The sequence below is a fragment of the Argentina anserina genome, chromosome 2, assembly GCF_933775445.1.
Source record: "Argentina anserina chromosome 2, drPotAnse1.1, whole genome shotgun sequence".
Classification (NCBI taxonomy): domain Eukaryota; kingdom Viridiplantae; phylum Streptophyta; class Magnoliopsida; order Rosales; family Rosaceae; genus Argentina; species Argentina anserina.
In genome coordinates, this window is record NC_065873.1 from 21679864 (window position 1) to 21697062 (window position 17199).

The following is a 17199-nucleotide window of genomic DNA, read 5'->3' on the forward strand; positions in this document are numbered from 1 at the left end:
ATTTAATACTGTCTTTGTTTCCATGTAGAAATAAATTATGACATTAAATATAATTATTATATAATATGTGATATGTCCAGATCTAATATTACATATATCTTTCATCACGACATTACATATATATTATCTTTCATCACATTATCCGCATCTGTTTTGGATTGGATATCCTTCTTTCTTCACAGAGATCGTCATGTCTTGACAGTCTTGTGTACATCGGGTCATTATTTTGTCACCTGAGGCAGAGCAGTTCAGAAGCATATGGCTCGATTATTTATGAGAAAAATTTTGATAAGTAGAGTTTCTGTAATATATAATTAGCTTAGCTTGGCAGCCTTAGCTTAATTACGAATAAGGATGAATTCAAGAGCTGATAAAAAATCTTTGTTGGAGATGGTGCAATTACTTGGCGAGTGTAAAATTGTCTTGGCATGCAATCGGAGAAACGGACACAAAGGATAAATGTGCACAAGTGAAGTCTGTACGTGGTTCTCACCTAGAGCTAATGAATCAATGCACAAGTAAATTAAAGTATTATTATAGATCGGCCATTTCAATCAAATATGGTTGCTCATTAATAAGAGTAAGATAAAATACAACTAATATGAGTTAGTATAACATTCAGAAAGGCTGAAATCCATATTAGAAACTTCAACAGGAGGTAACTGGGTAAGTGTCATAATTGATGATTATATACTTTAGCGATCGATCTTGTACGTACGTGATATTGTAGGCAGGTTCTATAGAGTATAGACTCCTCCACCTCTGCGTCCAAATTTAGTCGGCCGCTAAAATCATATGAAGCTCTCTAGCATTTGCCTCAAAACGTACAACTGGGGCCGAAAACTCGAAAAGAAACTCTCTTTTTTTCGTCAAGATGGAGCATATGGATTGTGATCGATCATGCTGAGCATTATTCTCCAAGCAACATAATGGAAGCAGCCTTTTCGAAAGTGTTGGACGACAAAAGAAATGTTTGTAGTCAAATATAGTGAGACGTAAAGAACAGACCTAGCCACTCGGCTATCGTGATCGATTCTCTGTTGAAAGTGCCGACGCGGCGATAGCAACATGTTCTCTGTATCTGAAATCCTGAGATCAGCAGGGATGCCCTAGAATTCCAGAAAAGCAAAGTGGCCTCGATCATACAGGCAATGCAAAACTCTAGCTAGGTGTACCTATTCGGAAATGAACAAGACGGGCGTTATTTATGGATGAATTTGTATGTGGCTTCAAGTCTTCAACTTGACCTTGTTGGGTTGGTTTTTGGTATCGATGGAATCCATGTTCTTAAATTGTCTAGTCATCGGGAAGTAGTCCATCGTCACGTAACTTTTGCTCTCGTTCTTTTTGTTAGAGTGTCACAAGTTGCTCAGTTGGTTCAAACATTACTTGGATGTGGTAGTACCCCAGTTGGTAGAGTTGCCTTCAGTCGGGGGGAGGTTTGGGAATCTCTCAGTACCTACCGACACTGGTACGGTTCTTCTCATGGCCATATTTACGTGCATATGGCGATCATTCTCTTTCCCCGACTGCCTCATTTTCGTACAGATTATAAAGTTTCCATCGCCGCCCGTGCAGTTATACGACTCGTTGTTAATCGCTAATCGGTCCGTTTTGCATTACATTTAATAACGTATGTGATGATGATACCATCATCCATTCGAACCTTGCGCACGAGACTGTGTGAGACGGCTAGTATCCAGGTTGCTTACCGACAATGTCCCAGACACGGAGTGCCGGACGTGTAAGCCGGCAATGCGAACCCGTTTAGATCCGGTGGAGTTTGAAAGGTTACAGTAAAGGAGAAATCCTTTGGAGATAAAAAAAAACAGGTTGATCGAAGCTCATAACACAACTAATACCGGCAATAATAGAATTATATTAGGCGATTCTCGTAGAAATTCCGCCAAACTGAATGTATATATCATGAAATAATCATATCATGATCGTATAAATATTAAATTAATATCTGATTAATTAATAATCTCGCTAAAATAATAAATTTTGTCTGTCCCAATTCGGGACTAACGTGCTATATAATACGTTAAAATTTTAAGATAATAGAAAATTAAGAAATTATATAGACCCTATCGAATATATAAATTAATAATGACATAATTTGTATCATAATTTTTACATTTATGAGGATTTCATTAAAGAATTTTATTGATTTAATTATCATTAAATAAAATAATACAATACATCAGACAATATAATATTTTGAACAACGGTATATGTGATAAATCTAACAATATACTGCATGAATAAAAAGTATAATTTTTTTTCTTCAAAAATGTAAAAGAAAATATACATTATATATTGATAAATTAATAAGTTATTAATTAACTAATAAATTCTTAATTTATCAATATATTAATATCTCATTAAAATAATAAATTTCATCAGTCTCAATTATATAAATTTATAGAGATATTACTGTATTAGAAATTTGTGTTTCCTATAGTTTACACGATATCAAAGAGTAAGAATCAAATCACTTTTTTCCTTGTCATCAATCATCGAACCACTACTATACTTTTTTTTTGTGAGTCGAACCCAAAACTCTGAAAAATTCTAATTTTTTTATATTATTCTGTTAATTATTGTTGGTTTGGGCCGGTTGGCTCGTATATGTTATGTGGGAAAATCCGGATCAGTGAAGCAGCCCAGTTTGGATGGTGGACTATCTTCATAGTTCATACCCGAATCACCAATGGTCGAGATCATGTGCCGTGTGTGCCGTAGCTGCAGTCGATTAAACCACCATCTTGATAATCTGTCAACGGTTCGCAGTGAGTTTGGTGAAGTGGCTCAAAGGTTATGGCTGCTCAAGCTCTGCACCAGCAATGGCTCTGCTTCTCCTCAAACCCAATACCAACCACCAAAAGACCATGGCTTCCCGCCAGAACCACCACCCTCAACCTTTTCCAAATCCACAAGAAACATATCTCTCTCATTCCCTGCTCTTCTTCTTCTTCAACTTCTCAGTCCCCTGAAGCCAACACAGAAACCGCCGAGTCCTGTGTCAACTTGGGCCTCCAGCTCTTCTCCAAAGGACGGGTATGCTACCCTTTTGACTCTGTTAGCCATTGGCATATTCGATTCGGCTGACCTGAGTTTATGTCTATCTGAAATGGATGTGGTTCAATTTTGGTTCTTTATGTATGCCTGAGTAGAAAGATCGTATCTTTGTAGTTTATATATTGACTAATTAATACCATTGGCAATTTGGGTGAGCAAAGTTTATGTTAATGTGAAAAGAGTGATTAATTTTTGGTTCTTTGGGTATAGCGAAGCAGGAAGAATGAAAGATCATATCTTTGCATTTGTAATATGGTTTATGCGCTTAGAAATATATGTTTTGGTGAATGAACTTCTGCTTATGTTGTATGATTCAGGTTAAAGATGCTCTAGTTCAGTTTGAGACGGCACTCAATTTAGACCCCAATCCAATAGAGGCCCAAGCTGCTCTCTATAATAAAGCTTGCTGTCACGCGTACAGGTATGAACAAGATTTCTTATTAACTATCATTCTGTGTGAAATTTTTACTGTTGCTACTGATAAGATTAATTGTCTAGATTGCATATCCTACATGAATCTATCTAAACGTCCCCAAATTTTTTCATTCTGTAAACTACGAAACGTGAAGTTACCTTAAACTATTTGTTAGCTAGGCCTGATGGATATTGTTTTTTGTTCACTATTTGAGGAAGAGGGGAAGGAAGGAAAGCTGCTGATTGTCTACGTACTTGCTTAAGAGAATATGACCTGAAATTTGGCACGATTTTGAATGATCCTGACTTGGCCTCTTTTCGAGCCTTGCCTGAATATAAAGAATTGCAAGAAGAGGTTTATCACTAAATACATCCTAACATGCCAATATTTGAGTCACAGTAAATTGTACACTGTTTTATATCTTTTGGACGCTCCATCATTTTGTTATTTCAGTCCCTTCCTAGTTTCTGCCATTTTTGGAGATCATAATTTCTAAGTATAAGGTTGTGTCTTATCTATGCAGGCTAGAATAGGCGGGGAAGACATAGGCTACAGTTTTAGGAGAGATCTGAAACTCATTAGTGAAGTCCAAGCACCATTTCGTGGGGTTCGGAGATTCTTTTATGTGGCATTCTCTGCAGCTGCAGGAATCTCTACATTCTTCACAGTACCAAGGCTGTTCCGTGCACTTGCAGGTGGTGATGGTCCTCCTGATCTCTTAGAAACCGCTGGGAATGTTGCTATTAATGTTGGAGGTAATATTTAGTGCTTTTATTTGGTGCAAAAGTGTTGGCTAGATCTCCCTGTTCTAGAGAACTATGCTGCATTGATTTGATATGAATTTGTAATAGATTCACCTTATAATCTCAAGCTTTTGGGTGGTATGTTGTCTTATTAATTGCATCAAAAAAATTAGAAAATAGTATTGAGTGAACATGTGTAAATTGCTTTTTAACGTGACTAAGCTTTTGAATCAGTAAACTACAGGTTTTATAGTTCTTGTGGCATTGTTCTTTTGGGAAAATAAAAAGGAAGAGGAACAACTTGCACAAATAACTCGTGATGAAAGTTTGTCAAGGTTGCCATTGCGGCTCTCCACCAATCGGGTTGTTGAACTTGTGCAGTTGCGTGACACTGTTAGACCTGTATGTACCTGTACTTAATCTGTTTTATCATCTGGAATAAGTCCGTTTTTTTTTTGTTCTATACATCTTTCTACTGTATTAGACTATTAGTTATGTGGAATATGCTGGCAATCTTATTCAGTCTTGGTCTCTTGGATTTAGGTCATCTTAGCTGGGAAGAAAGAGACCGTTAACGCAAGTATGCAGCAGGCATCAAGGTTTCGAACAGATCTCCTCTTAAGGGGAGTTCTATTAGTTCCTGTTATCTGGGGTGAAGTTAGGGCGCCTCAAATAGAGAAGAAAGGCTTTGGCACTTCATCAAAGGCAGCGACCGCTTTGCCGTCCATTGGGGTAAGGATACCCCTTTACTCCTATGTCTAATTATCTTCCTAAAGTCATTCTTCCTCAAATGCCTTCTTCTAAGAAAACTTAATGATGGCATGAGTGTTTCAGTCTTCACACTCTTATCTATTGGCATTATGGTAGGAAGATTTTGAGAAACGAACTCAGTCTATAACCACAAAGTCAAAATTAAAAGCTGAAATTCGATTCAAGGCCGAGATTGTATCCCCTGAGGAATGGCAAAGGTAAATATGCTTCCCTATAATGTCTACACACTTGATCATCATCAGTTTATCATTTGTAATGGCAGAAGTGTTTGATTGCGTATGTTGTACATTGTTCGATTTCCATGGTTAATGGTCTCTCTTATTTGGTTAGTTGGATAAGGGATCAGCAGAAGTCTGAAGGAGTCACTCCTGGTGAGGATGTCTACATTATACTGCGCCTGGATGGTCGTGTTCGAAGATCAGGGAAAGTATGTGTATATAGTGACCAACTTAAAGTTCCGGATTTGTTTTTCTGCCCCCCCCCCCCCCCCCCCCACTCTACACTCCTCCTTCCACTGCTGACAATGTACCCCACATCTTTGCAGGGTATGCCTGACTGGCAACAAATTTTGCAGGAGCTTCCTCCCGTAGAAGCATTGCTCAGCAAACTTGAAAGATAGAAATTTAGGGCGTCCCCAACTTATTACTAGTTGAATGCATCTGTTCCTCAACATCAGTCCTCGTTGTAATTTGTGTTACTTATATATACTTCAAGATCCATCATTCAAATTGTACTCGTTCATTTATGTATAGTTATATACAATACAATTTCGTGATTACATCCATTTATAATTTTTGAAATTCTACCCCATCCATCTTATTTTCTGAAACTAATAGCTGGTGCAAACGTTTTAACTCGGAAAATGTCCAAATTTTGCTTTATATTGACAATGGAAACACGTCTAACGTTGGTCATAGTTGAAATCTGCTCAAATGGATGGCTCAAAGCTGTTGTGGTGCTGGATGGCATAAATTCAAAGACAGTATCAGTTTCAATGATTTGTTGCATACCGACTTTATAATTGGATTTTTAAATGGTTTGTAATAGGTCTATTTCTGCTACTACTACTAGTTTTGATATCAAGGATTGCGTGAGTCACACAATTTGCATCTGAATTATATATTTATATTCCACTTAGTAGTTCATCTCATTTTCTTGGTAGGTTTTGAAGAGGTCACGGATTTATCCAGTTCCAGCTTTCCTTCCAGCAATTGGAGCAAGGTTGAATTTTGGTGAGGGTCTTTAAAGTAATCAGCTTTGTCTGAACAAATGAGAAATGAGCTTCCAATTTTATTTAAATAAGTCCTTTCAGAGGTTAGCATATTCACTTAACCTTATTATTAAAGACCAAGTCCAAGAATGGAGAGTCGACTACTTTAAAACAAGGTTCGCCAACCCACTCTTCTATTTGCCAAACGAGAAAAAAACAACAAGGCATACCAGAAGCAAATGGCAAGGTCCTCTTCTATTATTCTCTTCTTGGCATTCTGCTTGTTCTTCACAGCCGTGATCATCGATGCAAGCAACGGCAGCGATCATGGGTTGAGCTTTGTTCCGGGCAAGGCCCGCTGCCAGGGTTCCATTGCAGAGTGCATGGCTGAAGATGAGTTTGACATGGACTCTGAGATCAACCGGCGTATCCTGGCCACCACAAAGTACATCAGCTATGGAGCTCTGCAGAGGAACACGGTGCCATGCTCGCAGAGAGGTGCTTCCTACTACAACTGCCAGCCCGGCGCACAGGCTAACCCCTACAACCGTGGCTGCAGTGCCATCACTCGCTGCCGTAGTTGATGAAGCTAGATTAGAATGCTACACAGATGTTCATTCCATAGACGTGTGTGAATTCTCCTTTTGCTGTTCATAGTGTTTTTGTATTCTATCTACATCTCATATACAGTTTCATACTTTACATAAATGAAATTATGCAGGTGCTTTGCCTTTGAAATGTTCAAAATAAGGGATAATCCCAGAATTTGCTTTCGTTAGCAGTAGAATTTCGTGTTCATGAGCCTGTCCTGCTTGGTGTTTTATCAGTAGAAGATTAGAAGCAAGAAGCATGTAGCATTTTGGATGTAACATAGAAATCCCAGCATTGGACCACTCAATAATTTCATATACACACAACAGTGAATTGCTACACTTCCGCAGAAATTTCATAACAAAGGATTAAATGATAGCCAATAGCTGCAGAAACAATCATATGGTAAAAATTCGCTTCCAAATGACTGATTTGAAAGATAGATCACCACATCCTCATAGGTACATTAAGAACAGCTGGGGTTAGGACCATGTCATAGAAACTCCAGCTTTACACAATCTCATACGAAGAAAATTAACATCACAAACAAAAACTACTAAATCCATGTGAAGCATACACCATGTTTGATGTTTATCCAAAAGAGTGGATTATAGCTAGATTTATGCTGAACCTTCATCTTGCTTCCCTCCCTCTTCAACTGGCTTGGACTGGGAGCTGGGAACTGGAGAGCCTTCAATTCCCATCTCTGTTCTTAGATCACCAATGCTACGCTCCAACTCATTAATGCGGTTTCCCATCTCATCAAGTGCATTGCAGTTAAGAAAAACAAAAGACTCAATTCATTCCAACCACTACACTGATATGATACAGATGCAGAAATTTCAATTCCATTAAAACAATTATCTTAAGTAGCAGCCTAAACCAGAAACTACACACATATGATTTGAAATTACAAAATTATAGCTTCCTATGGTGGCAGTTCAATGACAATCTAAGCACTTCCAATAAACGTTCCCAAACTAATCCATTCAAACTAATCATGCATATTCATAAAAATTAGTGAACCAACTTTGGCAATGTACACCCTAGCACCAAAAGATGATTGCGTTCAAATCAAAGAATCAGAGAAAAGGATATTCTTTGTGACAATGTTGTCAGACATCGACTGGAACCTAGTTTGCTGCATACAAAGAGAAAAATCGATAAGTTTAAACACTTAAATTCACATCCTTGATTAAACAAAGGCTATAATTTACGACAACTTACCATCTGTTGAAGCAGATTTTGCACCTGCGCAATCACGAACAAAATACACGAAAATCATGATCAGCATAACCACAGAAAACAACAATGGCCAATTCTCTAAATGGTGAAATACAAGTTTCAGAGTAAATGGGACTCACAAAAGCAGACATATCAGCAGTGCTCTGCTTCGAATCCTCCGAATCGTGCCCGTCCTGCAAACAATACCAATTCAAATCACACACTGGGATACCCAACAGCTCCCAAAACGACATGTCGTATGAACAATCAGGGTTTGCAACAATTCCACAGAAAGACAATGCATTTGGGTAGAATTGATATCCAAACTTGAAGAAAGCTAGAAGAAATGTACAGCGCTTAATCTAAAACGAGGAATCTTCGAAATCTGAATCGAAATTTACGAACCCTAAGGCTAAATTGAAATTAGAAAATAAGAAAACGAAGAGAAAACAAGATTGGGGGTTGAGCATTACCATATCTGCAAGTTTGGGAGAGCTCGCGTTAGCTCTGAGTTGTGAGTAGCTACAATGACGAAAGCCCAAGATTTTTGTCTATGAAAAATTGAAATGTAAACTTTTGATGGAGCTTTCTGGTTTATATTTCCGGTAAAGGGTTTGAGATTTGGTTGTGAGGGTGAAGTTACTGATATGCCATTGCGTCGAAGTGTGAGTGTTTCTAATGATTTTGGAATTATAATTCGGGTGGAGGGCTATATTGGGCGTCTACATTTGTTGAGAAGTCTCGAGAGCCGAGAGCGCCACAGACATTTCAAAATTCAAATTCTCTTTTTACACTTACTTGTTTGCAAACAGTAGAATTGCAAGTCAACCATTTTTCAATCCTAGTGATCAAACTGATTCAACTATAGTTATTCTCTTTCTTCCAAAAAAAAAAAAAAAAAGAGGATGCAAGTCAACAACATGACGAAAATGAGAGAATTGCATAATACTTGTCACAAGTTCAAATTGATATGGTGGTGTTTTCTTCTCTTGAAGTTGAAAACAATATAATTGCAATTCTTGTAGGATTTGACGGATTGCACTCCTCTGAGTTTTGCTTCAAAATGGACATGCTCATCTATAAGGTTTAGATTTTGTTCCACAAAAAATGTGTGACAAAAATTAGAAAGTCACCAAATATTTATTGTACTGTATGAGAATTGTGGTGGATAACCGGATAGGTACCAATCATAAAAACAAAATTAAGTCTTGTTTTTTAGACTTCTAATCATTATTAGTTTCCACAAGAATGAGCGTTACCATATCTATTACTATGGTAATCAAGCTCTTATGACTTATCTATTAACTTTATTAACTACTGGCATGGCCTGAAAAAAATTAGGCAGCCGAAGGAGTACTCCTTTCTCCACTATCAATCACCGGAGGCCCGGAGCTAACAAGCTAGCAACCGGAACCTCTTCAAATCCAACGACCCGTCGTTGTAAATGTCCCGCCACTTCCTTGATCACCAGCTTTTTTATGTCTGCTCTCTCCATGTTCTCTTCCTCTCCTATATACCTCCATGGTTTTGACTTTTGATCCCTATCATTCATTGTTGAATAAGAAAGAATATTAGCAAGGTGAGAACGGCAGCTTATTCTAACCTTTCTATCGCTGTACTAGTCGGAACAAAAACTCACCGCAGCACAATAATGAACAACTTTCAGAGCATCAATCTTCACATTCTCAGGATGTTAGAATGAAGTTGTATTCAGAAGGGATAGGCTTGTAGACAAGTCCTGAAATCATAAATGGTCGAATCAATTACGTTCAGGCAACTGAGGTCTCAAGAAGACTTTCTTATCACGGCATACCTGTCAGCAAAAGGAGTGGGAGGACTGTATTCAAGAATTGTCAACAGGTTGTTGTAAGTAGAGAGTTTGGGCTCGTAGACCAACATGCCGGCGTTGAAGTAAGGTGGGGGTGGAGATCCAAACTCTGCAGGCCACTGAACCTTTTCCGGACATTGTTGACAATATCCGATCTTATTTTGATGTGTGTGACTCCATGTTTGTTCACAGAATTGAAACAGTCCATGACGGCATAGAAATACCCATCGGGGAGGTGAAAGAGGTGATCAATGTTGTCGAAGACTTGTATGTCTCCGTCCAAGTATATCATCTTGCTATACTCCACAAACTATATAAACAGATGTCATACCACAGAAGCATCAAACCCTAGCTAGATAATAGAAGGAAATATAACCAGTAAATGAAGATTACAAGAAACAACTCGATATATTGCATGCATGTCACTCAAAAAGATATCTATACGTACATTGCAAATCCGAAGCTTTGAGTAGTTGATGATGTAATAGGCCATAGCAACATCTGCTTGGTGATTCTCCAGCGGGTACACAGGCTCGACAATCTTCCGGTGCTCCCCGGGACATCGAGCACCGCCACAACCAGTGGGTATTGAGATTTGACCTTTCTCAACACCCTTCACATAGTCTTTGCTGCCTGCCAAGAAGGTTACATAGGCTCGGCTAGCCAAGTTCGCAGTAGAAACCTCCCTTACAGTGGAACACGTAACATCAAATGATCAGGCAAAATAATGCAGATTCTAGGTTTTGGTCTCTTTATATAAGTTTTCTCGGAAGAGTTAATGTGAAAGGCTTAGCAAGGAAACTGCGTATAATTAGACTAATATTTTCACTCTCATGCATAATCTTTGATCTTATTTAATTATAGACCAAATATTTAATTAGAGCGTCAAGATTCTTTAAATATTTCCCTCAAAGTTGAGCCTTATATACCTAAAAGGCAATGAATTTTCGAGTAATTTAAATGTCATTAGCAAGGAGTTAGTCTTGCCTCCAAATAATTGACATATTAACACCCGGATCAGAAGAAACTACGAGAATTGCCTCCGGAACCCTATCCGAGTTCTAAACATATTTTGTAGGGATTGCACAATTTAAAGACTAAACATTCTCGTTGAGGACTATAATGCAATGGAAAGAAATGATATGCGTACTGAAAAAGAAAGAGTATCCCCCAAGACAGTTCTTTCGGATTTCGGTAGATTTCTAGATACTTTTGTCATAAAATCGTTACATCCTCGTATCATGCTCGGCGTCCATCATAGTTGATATATACTTGGAATAGCTGAAATCATGTTGTTTACCAAAACCAAAGACATGAAGATATCCCTTTTTTATACCTGAAATCAAAATTACGTACACCTTACTATAGTCACTGTGAATATCATTAATCTCAGCAAGTCAGCAATCCATTCAATATCACATCTTTTCGGACAATTAATGATTTGCATCCTGATTTCACATCAACGCCTCTTCAGTGATTTTAGCAATTTATATATAAGATTATGAAACGCCTAAATTAAGGAATATAACAAGATATTTGGAGAAGAAGACACACAATTTGTATGCACGAGTTTAACGTTATGGATAACAAAAGGAGGTAGAGATGTTTCCCCTATAGTAGCTGTCAATGTGTCCTGTGTGTAGTTTATAATCTAAAGAGTATAACTGATATAAATCCATACTAGAACAACAAGTGGAGTAAAGCCAACTGCAACCAAACCAGTGAAATCACATTGTTTTTAAAAGATCAGAAGAAAGGCCGGCAGTTCCTTGCTAGAAACACAGCATATATAGCTTCATTTGTATTTGTCTTGAGTTGATACTATCTTTTCCAAATAAAGATATTCGGATGGGGCAGACCACAGACCAAATAGTATTACTAAGTGTAGACCAAGAAGCAACGCTGATGAGTAAAGGTTAGAAGGATACACATTCCAGCATAGCTCCACCCCGGTGAACAATATCACCCTGCGAGTAAAGAAGGTGACTCAGCAAATGACTGTCATCATCATCGAGTAAAATAATGCCAAAAAATATTGCAGAATATGTAACTGAAGATATAAGATTGAGCAGCCTACCGTAAAAACGAAGGAAGAGGTGTTTTCCACAATAAATAAGGTAACGTGTGGAAGTACCTGCACTCAGACGTATTAAATCTTCAAAGACTTGTCATAATTTATACATAATACCATCCAGCAATTTAAAGAGTACTAGTCCATTTGTATCCAAAGTCTTACCATGAGTAAAATTGATAATGCAGTGATCGAGCGCATAGAATGCCGATGAAATTTCCAATGAACATAGTTGTCACAATATCTGGAACCATCACATGCAATTGAGCCTCAGTTCAGAGAATTAAAATAAAGGGAAAAACCTGATCACAGCAGCTGGAACGTACGTTCTTTCTTAAGAGCCTTGTAGGACTGTGTATTTGTAAGAGCAAATTTGAGTTTTATAGAAACAAGTCTAGAATACAAAAATTTGAAAACTCCTCCTTCCTGCCTGCACCATCTAAAGTGAGCAAAAACTGCAAGTAGAACAAGGTGTACAACCAGCAAAGAGATCGCAAATGCCTTGGAGACAAATATTGGCTCGGGAACGAACTTGAAATTAACAGACCTGAATAATAATCTGCATGTTATTTTTCACTTTAATTGCACAAACAATCCATGAAAAGGAATCAAATAGAAAGTAGAAAGACAAAAAAATTACAGATTTATAGTTGCCAGTAAAAAATGTACCAGAAGTGAATAAATACACGGCCAAGATTAAAGGCTCTTGAGATGTATGCAAATGGATGAGACATGATGAAAGGTAACCCGAATAGTATCTGCCGAGCCATTTACCAAGCAGGTGTCAAGTGTTAACAAAGGAACAGCATAGCTGAACAATTCTCTTGAAATATGGATCTTCAAATCCAGCTTACCTACCAATATTGGATAAAACAAATACATCATTACAAGGGTTGCTCATCTGTAAATGTGGAAAAAATAATGTAAACCAAGGCCCAAAAGCTGAATATAAATGAAAATTCGATGCTTGTACAGACTTGGTCTCGCAGAAACAAAAGGGAAAAGATAAGCACCTGGACAAGAGCTGCACCAAACAAAGCTGATATCACTCCACTGATATCCATAGCCTGTAAAGATGTGTAGCTAGTTCAGCAATTAAAGTTAGCACGCAAAATTTAAAGAGCACCAGCATCAGAAAAGTTATACTACCTTTATCATGAGGAGTAGAAGAGGTGGAGCATACAGAAGCACATTCATCTTTATCGAAACAGCACAACTAGGGGAATTAACAAAGCACAAGTTAAACAAATGTCGCTTACCTAGATAAATTTCATTAAAGTGAAATTTCTACCTGAATATGATCAATCCTAGGTGCCACCTTTGGTGAATAAATGAGGCCAGTGAAGCATGCAGGAGCAACATTGCCAGACAGTCATTAAAAAGCCGGAGCACAAAAATGGAATGCACTCTTTTTGATAGACAAAGCAAGGCAAGAGCCCACCATGGAACCTGTTCAACAATAAAAATAAATTAAAAAAACGCAACAATTCTCAAATTTAAGAAATACAATTTCGTGCAAAATTATCAACAGATCAAAAATAACCAGCAGCATCTTCATAATCATATTATATTCTGGAAACTATGACAAACTCTCACATATTTAGTACTCAAGTACTTTCTTACCACATCAGTCTTCACATAGATGTATAACATGATTCCCAAGTTTACAATGTAAAGCAAGCCGAACAAAATCTGCAGCGGAAAAACATAACTATATCAGCTAAAATTTCAGCAAGCATTACTGCCACTTAACCTTTACGATACGAAACCACAAAGACAACTCTGATCTTGCATTTAGCATCATTCAATTCTCAACTCAAGCGTTCATTAATCAGAAAACAGAAGTACCTGAGCTGGAAGAACTTGGCCTCCTGTAACATACTGAATGGCAGAATAAGCATAAAGAAAACCAGCAGGGTAAACCAGCGGCCCTGTGTCTCCTTTCAAATTACTATAATCTCTTTCTCCGTCAAGAAATCCGCTAACCTAATTCTTCAACTTTTCAACATAATCAACCGCAGGTTTGATTTTATTTCATATCAAAATGCTAGATCAAATTAAGGAAGAAGATCACTCACCTGAGACATGTAAGCGTCCCAATCGATCTTTGTATCTGAAAACCGTGCATTTTATGCATCAGGTAGGTATAGTTATACGTACACGCGTATATGTAAATGAGAGAGAATGCTTACAGGGGACGTAGGCGATGACAAGGGCGGTGAGGGCCGCATCGAAGAGGAGAAGAGCGGAGGCAGAGGCGACCTTTGGGTTTGTGAAGAGTGTGGGGATCCAGGGCTTGGAGATTTGGCGGTGTTGCGTGGGTTTAGCTCGCCGCGCCGATTTGACCGCCATGGTTGAGTCGCTGGTGACTTAGAGCTAAACCAGGTGGAGACTCTGATCAACGATACGAGCAGCGAAAAAGGGCCAACCCGTCTGGTAATAAAACTCAGGCCCAAACAAACAATGTGGTTAGCATGGCCCAAAGGGATTATGCATTAATAAAACCCTAATTATTTGGTGACGAAGATCATGAAATTTATGAATTCTTCGAGTATATATATGTATGAGATTGATTATAATTAGCAACAATTTATTAATCTAAAAGATTATAATGTATGATTGGATGAAATGTTGGAGAAAACCATAATTATATTTAATCTAGCTGGATGAGTGAGTGTTTGGAAAATCAAACACAATGTTACCATATTCCCAGCTATGTTGCAACAATAGTTCCACTATGATCCAGTTACTCAAACTGATGTATGAAGATTGAGGGGCATAAAAAGAACGGGTTGGAGTATTTAATAATAAATGAGGAGATCACTGAAAAAGAAAAAAAATTGTTAAATTGAACCCATGTAACCACGGTAGTTTCTCGTATTTTTAATAGTTTAATGGTAAACCACTGCATTTTCAACCATCTTTGTTTAGTAAGTTTAATTAATGCAAATCCATTCTTTACAAACAAACACACTAATCCAATCATCCATTAATATCCATCACTTATTAATCTAATCAATCTTCAAAGCGAGAAATTATTATATATACCCGCCACATATCCCACGTGTTGTACATCCTTAATATTATTGATACATTTTTTATTGTGATTGTTTTTGATTGGTTCTTATATGTAAATAATTTTTTATCATTTTCACTGTGTACATGTTAATTATAGCATGACGTAATATGACTGAGTACACCACATGACAGTGTCACGTGGTGTGGCGGGTACACAAAATAATTACTCCTTCAAAGCAAATAATACTAGCTTGTACAATATGATAAAACAACTAACTGAACTAAGGATAAAACAACTCTTACTAGCTAGCTAGGTAGATAAATATGATAGCACCAGAATGCACAATAGAAATAAGGATCATTAGAGCAACTCCAACGAAGGAGTTAAAAAAATTTGTCAAATTTTAAATTTGACATCTGACTTGGAATTATCAAGTTTGACAATCACTCACTCCAACAAAAATGTCTAATTCAAATTATTATTGTAATATATTTTTCCTTAAAGACGAGACGGAAGAAAGAAGAGAGTAGAGAGAGGAGAGAAAAAAGTATAAAGATTTAAAAGACATTTCTCTTCTTTAATGACATTGCTCTACTCATGTCAAATACACGTAAAAAAAAGTTGTTACCACATTAGAGTTGACATAATGGTTGGACCTCATAAAACTAGTCAAAAATAACTGTTGTACCATCCGTTTTGACTAGATGGTTGGAGATGGTTGGAGATGGCCTTAGCTAGTCAAATTTCATGAAGAAGTCATAAATGTGTTGGTTGATCTCCTCGGGCCTTTCCTCATTGATGAAATGTGCAACTCCTTCCATCACAACCACATCTTCCAGAAGCGGCACATATTTCTTGAACCCACCTTTATGTATGTAATCCTTGGCACCCATGGAATTATAAACCAGATCTTGGTCTCCCACAATGAACTTAACCGGAACTTGAATCTGAGCCCCGGTCCAGGGTGCAGTCAGTTCCCAATTCCGGTCCAAGTTCCGGAAGTAGTTCAAAGCACCAGTGAAGCCCTTCTTCTCGAAATTGCTGGCGTAGTAGTGAATATCATCGTCAGACAACCAGCTAGGCAATGTGATCGGAGCATCAGCTCCGGCATTTCCAAACCCTTTACCCTTAGGCAGCATAAGCGGACCGGGATTGCGGTTGGTTAGGAATTCCTTCATGACTCTAGCACAACCAAGGTTGGCAAGCTCGTCTTCTATATCACCTTCCTCCTAAAATACAATTGAACAGTTCCGATTACAAAACTATACTGCCTGGAATATATGCATATAAGAAAGAGCTTTGAATACTAAAATGTACCTGAAATCTGCACATGTAATAGTCACCGCCGTAAACAGCTTTTAGGGCAGGAACAGGCTTGTACTGAGGATTTCTTGGAGTGAAGGCAACGCTCAAGTTGACCAAAGCCTTGACTCGGTCGGGCCGAAACAAGCAGAGGTGCCAAGCAATGACCGCACCCCAGTCGTGGCCGACGACAAACACCTTCTTCTGGTCGGCGGCGACGGCGTCCAGCAGCGCGATGAGATCTCCGACCACGTGGATGCATGTGTAGCTCGAAGCCTCAGTAGGCGTGTCCGTGTCGCCGAAGCCGCGGAGGTCCGGCGCCACAGCACGGTAGCCGAGGGAGGCCAAGGCCTGCATCTGGTGCCTCCAGCAGTACCAGAGCTCCGGGAAGCCGTGAAGGAATAGGATCACCGGGCCTTGGCCTTTCTCGGCCACATGCATGTTGATGCCGTTCACCTTAATCGTCCTGTGCTCGATTCCCTCCATTTTTCCTTCTTTCTCGATATATTATGGTGTATCTGAGATTGTATGTATGCAAGACAACCGAGCCATATATAAGAGAAATTGACTTGTATTTTTCGATATCAATTGACCGGCGTGAAACACATGCATGAAGAATGACAAAATATGATCATCAATCAAGCGCTTACACTTGTCTTGTGGATTTGGACTGTTTTAAATATAATAGAGATATCCTCCTTGATCCAGACCTGTGTTCCTGCTAGCCACCCAATCTTGATCCCCACCGATATTGACAATTTTTTCATTTAGATCCCGTGAGGTTCACCTTCAAGGTTGCTTGCATGATTTTTTAATTCTGAAGTCAATATACGAATACAAAATCATTTCCATATTAAGTATCAATTTCGTTAAACTTTTTCTTTCTTCTGCTCGCAATATTAAAACAACCCATGATCCTGAGAGATAAAGTTAGATTCAACTGA

General features: G+C 38.3%; 5 protein-coding genes and 1 pseudogene across 7 annotated transcripts; 2 read left to right on the forward strand and 4 right to left on the reverse strand.

The window, feature by feature from the left end:
- The first annotated feature begins 2794 nt into the window (after positions 1–2794).
- On the forward strand, positions 2795–5794 carry LOC126782194 (protein LOW PSII ACCUMULATION 1, chloroplastic). Of its 2 annotated transcripts, XM_050507403.1 has the most exons (9): positions 2795–3060; positions 3399–3502; positions 3715–3850; positions 4020–4251; positions 4484–4641; positions 4783–4971; positions 5107–5207; positions 5341–5437; positions 5555–5794. In XM_050507403.1, the coding sequence occupies exons 1-9, from the start codon at positions 2821–2823 to the stop codon at positions 5627–5629; spliced, it is 1332 nt and encodes a 443-aa protein (XP_050363360.1). In that variant the 5' UTR covers positions 2795–2820; the 3' UTR covers positions 5630–5794. The 2 variants fall into 2 exon arrangements, 1 of the variants encoding a protein (XP_050363360.1); XR_007670744.1 differs by lacking the exon at positions 5555–5794 and having other exon boundaries at positions 5111–5207; positions 5341–5436.
- A 597-nt stretch (positions 5795–6391) lies between these two features.
- LOC126782208 (protein RALF-like 33) lies at positions 6392–6933 on the forward strand. The gene has a single exon (XM_050507417.1). It carries the CDS (start codon positions 6460–6462, stop codon positions 6802–6804), a length of 345 nt encoding a protein of 114 aa, XP_050363374.1. The 5' UTR covers positions 6392–6459; the 3' UTR covers positions 6805–6933.
- Positions 6934–7164: 231 nt separating this feature from the next.
- On the reverse strand, positions 7165–8605 carry LOC126782209 (heat shock factor-binding protein-like). The gene is made up of 5 exons (XM_050507418.1): positions 8509–8605; positions 8176–8229; positions 8039–8062; positions 7910–7952; positions 7165–7577 (listed from the first exon to the last, which is right to left on the reverse strand). The coding sequence occupies exons 1-5, from the start codon at positions 8509–8511 to the stop codon at positions 7432–7434; spliced, it is 270 nt and encodes an 89-aa protein (XP_050363375.1). The 5' UTR covers positions 8512–8605; the 3' UTR covers positions 7165–7431.
- Positions 8606–9211: 606 nt separating this feature from the next.
- Positions 9212–11119, reverse strand: LOC126784173 (galactinol synthase 2-like; annotated as a pseudogene).
- On the reverse strand, positions 9919–14440 carry LOC126782195 (dol-P-Man:Man(5)GlcNAc(2)-PP-Dol alpha-1,3-mannosyltransferase). Its single transcript, XM_050507404.1, has 13 exons — positions 14127–14440; positions 14013–14047; positions 13783–13920; positions 13558–13626; positions 13226–13383; positions 13084–13150; positions 12948–13001; positions 12604–12692; positions 12261–12481; positions 12100–12178; positions 11941–11997; positions 10312–11830; positions 9919–10173 (listed from the first exon to the last, which is right to left on the reverse strand). Exons 1-12 carry the CDS (start codon positions 14284–14286, stop codon positions 11659–11661), a joined length of 1299 nt encoding a protein of 432 aa, XP_050363361.1. The 5' UTR covers positions 14287–14440; the 3' UTR covers positions 9919–10173; positions 10312–11658.
- Positions 14441–14802: 362 nt separating this feature from the next.
- On the reverse strand, positions 14803–16767 carry LOC126782198 (uncharacterized). Of its 2 annotated transcripts, XR_007670745.1 has the most exons (3): positions 16271–16767; positions 15582–16182; positions 14804–15525 (listed from the first exon to the last, which is right to left on the reverse strand). XR_007670745.1 is itself a non-coding variant. In XM_050507406.1 (2 exons), exons 1-2 carry the CDS (start codon positions 16739–16741, stop codon positions 15688–15690), a joined length of 966 nt encoding a protein of 321 aa, XP_050363363.1. In that variant the 5' UTR covers positions 16742–16767; the 3' UTR covers positions 14803–15687. The 2 variants fall into 2 exon arrangements, 1 of the variants encoding a protein (XP_050363363.1); XM_050507406.1 differs by having other exon boundaries at positions 14803–16182.
- Positions 16768–17199: the final 432 nt, after the last annotated feature.

Bases quoted from the DNA above. Each gene is read 5' to 3' on its own strand.
- LOC126782195 (XM_050507404.1), bottom strand. From the start codon at position 14,286: ATGGCGGTCAAATCGGCGCGGCGAGCTAAACCCACGCAACACCGCCAA. The intron at 12,482-12,603 runs GTACATTTTTTA...ATTATTATTCAG, and splicing joins CGTGTATTTATTCACTTCTG to GTCTGTTAATTTCAAGTTCG. The intron at 11,831-11,940 runs GTAGGCTGCTCA...CTTTACTCGCAG, and splicing joins CCTCTTCCTTCGTTTTTACG to GGTGATATTGTTCACCGGGG.
- LOC126782194 (XM_050507403.1), top strand. From the start codon at position 2,821: ATGGCTGCTCAAGCTCTGCACCAGCAATGGCTCTGCTTCTCCTCAAAC. The intron at 4,642-4,782 runs GTATGTACCTGT...TCTTGGATTTAG, and splicing joins TGCGTGACACTGTTAGACCT to GTCATCTTAGCTGGGAAGAA. The intron at 4,972-5,106 runs GTAAGGATACCC...GCATTATGGTAG, and splicing joins CCGCTTTGCCGTCCATTGGG to GAAGATTTTGAGAAACGAAC.
- LOC126782208 (XM_050507417.1), top strand. From the start codon at position 6,460: ATGGCAAGGTCCTCTTCTATTATTCTCTTCTTGGCATTCTGCTTGTTC.
- LOC126782198 (XM_050507406.1), bottom strand. From the start codon at position 16,741: ATGGAGGGAATCGAGCACAGGACGATTAAGGTGAACGGCATCAACATG. The intron at 16,183-16,270 runs GTACATTTTAGT...ATTGTATTTTAG, and splicing joins ATTACATGTGCAGATTTCAG to GAGGAAGGTGATATAGAAGA.
- LOC126782209 (XM_050507418.1), bottom strand. The intron at 8,063-8,175 runs GTGAGTCCCATT...GTGATTGCGCAG, and splicing joins CTGCTGATATGTCTGCTTTT to GTGCAAAATCTGCTTCAACA. The intron at 7,953-8,038 runs GTAAGTTGTCGT...CTTTGTATGCAG, and splicing joins AAAATCTGCTTCAACAGATG to CAAACTAGGTTCCAGTCGAT.